This window comes from Felis catus, chromosome D1 (assembly GCF_018350175.1).
Source record: "Felis catus isolate Fca126 chromosome D1, F.catus_Fca126_mat1.0, whole genome shotgun sequence".
Classification (NCBI taxonomy): domain Eukaryota; kingdom Metazoa; phylum Chordata; class Mammalia; order Carnivora; family Felidae; genus Felis; species Felis catus.
Window position 1 is genome coordinate 1,281,317 of NC_058377.1, and position 6,221 is coordinate 1,287,537.

The 6,221-nt window shown below is 49.9% G+C and overlaps 1 protein-coding gene across 1 annotated transcript in view; it reads right to left on the reverse strand.

Annotated features, from left to right (window-relative positions):
* Positions 1 to 5,802, reverse strand: part of MMP20 (matrix metallopeptidase 20) — a 57,105-nt gene extending 51,303 nt beyond the window's left edge. The window contains exon 1 of the mRNA XM_003992304.3: positions 807 to 5,802. Coding sequence (XP_003992353.2) covers positions 807 to 932 — 126 coding nt within the window. The 5' untranslated portion in view covers positions 933 to 5,802. The remainder of the gene's footprint in view (positions 1 to 806) is intronic.
* Positions 5,803 to 6,221: the final 419 nt, after the last annotated feature.

The following is a 6,221-nucleotide window of genomic DNA, read 5'->3' on the forward strand; positions in this document are numbered from 1 at the left end:
CTCTACCCACAACGTGGGTCTCGAATCCACAGCCCCGAGTTCAAGAGTCGCACACCCCACCGACTAGGTGCCCCTAGGATGTTTCTTTAGGTTAAAGATCACCACCTTCCATTACATGCAAAAACCACTTGGAAGCAACTAGACATGAATCACTTTGAGTCACACGATCATTGCAAAAATTCTACCGTGCATCATTTGTATCGCATCCTCTCCAACCAGTTGAGAGAAGTCTTCCAAGAAGAAAATACAGAAAGCGTGTGTAAATAAGGTACTCAGGGAGTACGCTTTAGAGGGGAAAGGCTCGCAAGTGAGGAGCAGTAGACACCCAGGAAAAACTCGGCTCGCTTTAGATTTTGATCCAGCTTTCCCTGAAGGAAGAGCCGTTTTCTAGCATGTGGACACAAGAAATCTTTTTGAGGTGACTGCCAGGAAACCCAACACTAAGTTCACAGCCCACCTCTAGTGCACAAAACTTGCACCTCGGTTTTTATTTTTCTGTCCCTGTTTTCCTCCTATGTTTTCCCTCAAACACCTGGTCTTTCAGTGTCGCATGCGTTTTGGCAAGCCGCTTCACTTCTGTGGGACACCAGCCACCTAGCTCTCCCTTTGCTTAGTCCTGCAGCACATACCCCGAACGCGCCCTAGACAGAAACCTTCGCCGTATGGGAGGCGGTATCCGTTAGACTCTACTGGACTCACAAGACGATGGCGGAAGAGTAACAGATTTTTCCTTGTTTTCTCGTTACACCCTTTCAGGTTTTCCGGGGTGGAGGCGGGAAGGGGAAAGTGCGCAAAGACTCACAAACCTGTGCCAGGTGGTAGTTGTTTCTTGAGGTCCTGGGGCTGGCTGCAGGTGGGGAGGGGGCTGCGGTGGAGAACTTCAGAGCCGTGATGAGGAGCACAGCAAGGCCAGACGCGGGGAGCACCTTCATCTCCTTGGGGTGGCTCGGCAGTTATATCAGTCCCGGGGAAGGCAGACTGCGCTTTTGCACTTCGACCCTGAGCGGCTTTTATAGCGTCCACCGGGTCTGGGCCCTCGGAGCGAGGATGACTCATGTCTCAAAAGGTAATTATAGAGCTCATTTCTCTCCCTGATGATGGGGTAACACACCGGGACTCGGCAGTCGGGGAAAGCCTCGTTCTTTGTGATTTACCGAGTCGCGAAAGGAGAAAGACAGTCGGATTGAGTGAAGTTCGTCAGCTGCTTACATAAATTGGGGTAAACTGGATTAATTTTAACCCAACTCAATGGAAACATTTGATGGGCCTCAGTGAGGGGGGCCTTTTTCCACTCTGATGACAGAAGAAGTCAGTGATTCGAACACAGTTTAATTTGTCCTCAGTAATCCTGCCCCCCGCCCCTCAAAACTCGATCCAGTCACCTGCCTCTACTGCATCCACATTTCTCAGTAACGAACTCTGTTCGTGATGACGGTTCTGGGCATGTGGGATCCTGAATCATCAAGGAAACGTTACATTATACGGTGCTGACTTAGGCTGGAAAGTAGACTGAGCTGTTTGAAAACTCTTGAATAAGTTGATGCATGAGATCTATATTAGCTCACCCGAACACTGGACAGAAGTACCCGTTCTCTGTGCACTCTGGTTACCTGGGCTCGTACTCTCTTTCCCGGCTCTGATTTAGATGTTGGTCTGGAGATGGCGTGGAGAAATGGGTTTCCTGGCGCTGAAAGCACTTTGGCATCAAAGTGAGACTCGATCTTGAGACACTTCCTAGCTGTGGGAGTTTGGGCATGTTGTCTAACCTCTCTAACTTTGGTTTGGTTGTTTCCATCTGCGGAAGATTGACAGTACTGTGTGTAAGCTCAGCGTTCTAGGAGAGGCACAGCACGCAGCGTGCTGTCTGATGGCCACTTGGCATCCAGGACGCGTGGACCCAAATCCCAGGCTGACACCTGTCCACGTGACTTGGAGCAAGTTACTCAATCTCTTTCTGTGGCATTTTCATCTATAAAATGGGGGGGGGGATGAGATCTACTTTGTTGGATTGTCACAAAGGAGAAAACCAGGTCAAGAGAAAGCCCTTCGCAGAGTGCCCAGGGGACATCAGGTCCTACAAAGTAATGTTTGACTCATCTCTCTGCTTTGGAGCCAGGCACCTGGAAGCTTTGAACAAATGGATGAATGGATGACTCCATCGGTGATTCCCAAAGTGTGGCTCCTGGGCCAGTAGCATCCATGTCACCCGGAAACTTGCTGGAAATGCCACCTTGCTGAATCAGAGAGTCTGGGAACGGGGCCTGGCCGTCTGTGTTTCCACAAGCCCCTGGGTGATTCTGAGGCACGCTACAGTTGGAAAACACTGGATTCGTTGAGCAAATAGCATTGTGGGGTCTGGGACGGGATGAAAAAAATATAGGAAAAGTGCCAAGAATATCCCCGTCACAGAAGGTATTCAGTACTGCCCTTGCCATCCAGAGCAGTGATTTTTAGTGGTGACATACCTCGTATTTGAACGTCATTCTTTAAGTTTGTTGCAACTAATTTATTACTCATACTTGTTAAGCCCTGAAAATGTATAAGTGGTTTGCCTTCCACTTGCGCTAGATTCAAGGTTATTCCCACAGTGATTTTGCTTTCTCTCTGTCATTCAGTTGCCTTCCGAGATTCTCTCCTGCACAGAAGGGAGCAGCCCGTGTGTGGGGTCTCGTGAGTAAGCCAGGTCCTCGATGAGTGTCCGTCACACGAGTGAACATTGTCTGTCGAGCACCCTGAGAATGCATTCTCTTGTGTAACAGAAGGCAAATCAGAGATCCACGAGACTCATTCGACTTACAAGTTGTAAGCTCCCCGAAGACTGAATGATACAAAAGTCACAATCAAGTTCGTTTTATAAATGAATGAAAGGATGTGCCACACATACTCCTGGTCGCTTTTGGTCTGAGGAGAGGAAAAGAGGTCAAAACTTGCATTTGCGGCTTCCTGTTCTCCCACGTCTTCATGCAGCTGCCCACATTAGAGAGGAAACTCTTTTCCACTTGGCTTGCGTTCTCCCCAGGTCACTGCTTGAGTCCTTCTGGTGGTCTTGAGGCAAAGGCAGCCAGGGAGCAGAAGACAGTAAAGAAACACAAGTCAACAGAGGCTATTCTCACTTACAGAACTCAGAGAGTTGCTCAACTCCATTTTTGGAAGCAGACTGAGATCAAGAAGAGGGGGTGACCTACGTATTTCTAGAAGGTTCCAGCATCCTCTCTTCTAATGCAGGAATGCGATCAATCCCTGCGTTCCCACTGGGAGTCTTCGGTTGTAACGTGCAAACACTGCAGAGGATTCGCAATTTATGTTCTTATAAGTCATTTACACATCAGCGTGAATAAGTTTCACCGCAAGGCCAGGGCGAGGCAACATCCTTGACCTTTCAAAAAACCATGACAAACAGGCTGGTAATTTCTCACTAGGTGTATCCTTTTCCCGATTTTCCTCCTCATTACAGGGGAGCAAAGTCGGCTTCCCTTCTATCATTCTCGTGTTAAGTCTCGATTTAAATCCAAGCTGTTCCAACCTAAAGAAATCATATTGAGGCCAGTCAACAAGTAAAAGGACATGAGAGACCGTATCGTAGAGAACCACGGAGAGCACAGTATCTGTGGAAAAAAGATACACATGAAACAGGAGGTCGGTAGCCTTCGAGCAGGGGTCATGTCTTGGGGATCCTGCGGACTTCCCAGGCACTTTAAACGGCAGTTTCTGTGTGCCAATAATGCAAAGGGAGACGGGTTTAAATCACAGAATCAAGTTCACTACAGAGAATGCTTCTTGCCCGATCCCGGCTGAATTCAGTTCCACGGGAGTTTTAGCAAATCCTGGACGTTTACAAATCCACCACCCTGAGACAGTGTCTGCCCTGCGTGTGATGGGATGGGTTGAGGAATCATTGTTGACCAGACGGCTGACCGCCTTGTTGAGAGGCACAGACTTGGTATCAGACAGACCTCGAATCAAACATCGACTCCCCACCTTCTAGGTGTGTTAGTCGTCAGTGTCTTGAGCTGTGAAATCCAGCTCTGGCTAATTTAAGAGAAATTTTTTTCTCTAGGAAAAAAATAGCTGGTATCTCAGAATTTCCAGGAAGGCTGGGGCCCCAGGCCGTAGAAACCAAAGCCAAAGAGGGACCCGTTGCTGGGGCCCTTGGCTCCTGTCACCAGACGATACGTCAGCTGAGCAGGGAGGCGGCCGCTGCCGGGCTCCTGGTTCTCATGGCCTCGGTCTCTTTCCCTCAGCGCCCAGTCTTCCAGTGTCGGGTGAGTAGGTTGGGCCCGGGTCACATGCCCTCACCCTCATGTGCAGAGTCAAGAAGCAGGAGGGCCCCACAGCTTGGCGTCCGGCCGGGCTGCAGGACGCGCTCCAGAGAGACCACCGGCCATACGTGCAGGGCGACGCCTCCCAGAGAGGGAGTTCGTGCCGGGCGGCCAAAGAACAAACCAGAACCAAACCCGGAAAATGCCCACCGCGGTCCGGGAGGCTGTCGGCACCGCCTCCCGCCTTGTGACATGGGTGCGTCTCACAGGACGAGGAGAAGATTCAAACGGCTAACGGACGCTTAGTGCGCAGGCCGGGTCACAAATGGGAGACCCCAGAACTACTTTTGGTATGAATCACAACGATTTCCCGCAAGTATTGTGATGGGTTAATAAAAAAAAATGAACGTGAGATTTTTTCTTAGTTGGAAGCAACCATTGTTCACTGGATGGAGCATTGATTAAAACACCAGTTGTGTGAACAAATAAAGCATCATGTCATTCTGTCCACAGCGGTGTCCCCGGTACCCAGAACAGGGTCTGGCACAAAATAGTGGTGCCATGAACAGTTGCTGCACGTACGAACTCGCAGATGAGGGACTGACTAAAGCCAGTAAGAAAATCAAGATGGTCCTCGGAGGGGTAACTTTCAAATCAAACACAGGCATTCCCCAGGGTGTCAGAACTGTTCCTAAACCCGTATCATGCCCGACGTACGTTTTCCACACAACTTCAAGACATCTCAGTTTCCTTTTTTATGTTTGTGTGTTTGTTTGTTTGTTTGTTTGTTTGTTTAGAATCCCAGGCTCAGCGCTGTCAGCATGGAGCCCAATACAGGGCTGAAGCTCATGAACTGAGATCATGACCTGAGCAGAAATCAAGAGTCGGTCGCTTACCCGGCTGAGCCCCCCAGGCCCAAGACATCTCATTTTTCAAGTGCAGTGTGGTCTCCAAGATTTTAACCGAGACCTGCTCGAGCTCAGAGCCCGTGCCCCTGATAGTCACAGGAGCGTCCGTGCCCTGGTGCCTGGGCCCTGCAGCGTCCGGGTGCACATGGGACTCTGGGGCTGGCAGGCAGGCCGCGTGGCTCCCGGGCGCTCCTGGGTCTGGCCTCACAGAACACGGCCAGTCCGACTGCCTAGCCCCCTGACCGCCGATAGCCTTTGTCCCTGCAACCGATCCACCGTTACCCTCCTTTCTGTATTTCCATCTCTAGTAACGTAGCTTACTGGATTAAATTTCTGGATGTCCAAGGAGTTCAGTCCCGACTGGGAAGAATGCCCCCCAGTGGGGCTGGCTTCCACCTCCCCTCAGCCCACACCCAGCTCAACACGGTCTTCCTTCCAGACCTCTCCAGTAAATATACGCCACTTTGAAAGCCAACTTATACAAGATATTCACTTATTTAACTTGTAAGTCACGCAATACTCTATTTTGAAGTTGTATTTTGGTTTTTGGAAGTTTAGAAGTTTTTATTAAGAATGGAGAAAAACAGGGGCACCTGGGTGGCTTGGTCAGTTAAGCGTCCAACTTCGGCTCAGGTCATGATCTCACAGTCCGTGAGTTTGAGCCCCGCATCGGGCTCTGTGCTGACAGCTCACAGCCTGGAGCCTGTTTCCGATTCTGTGTCTCCCTCTCTCTCTGCCCCTCCCCTGTTCATGCTCTGTCTCTCTCTGTCTCAAAAATAAATAAACGTTAAAAAAAAAAAAAGAATGGAGAAAAACAACTGCTATTATGAATTTCTAAGTAAGCAAATATTCTAGAATCAGATGGAATAAAAATAGAAGAAAGAAAAGTGTATTTGAGGGGTGCTGGGTGGCTCAGTTGGTTGAGCCTCCAACTTCGGCTCAGGTCATGATCTCACCGTTCCTGAGGTCGAGCCCCACGTTGGGCTCTGTGCTGACAGCTCAGAGCCTGGAGCCTGCTTCGGATTCTGGGTCTCTCTCTCCCATTGCCCCTCCC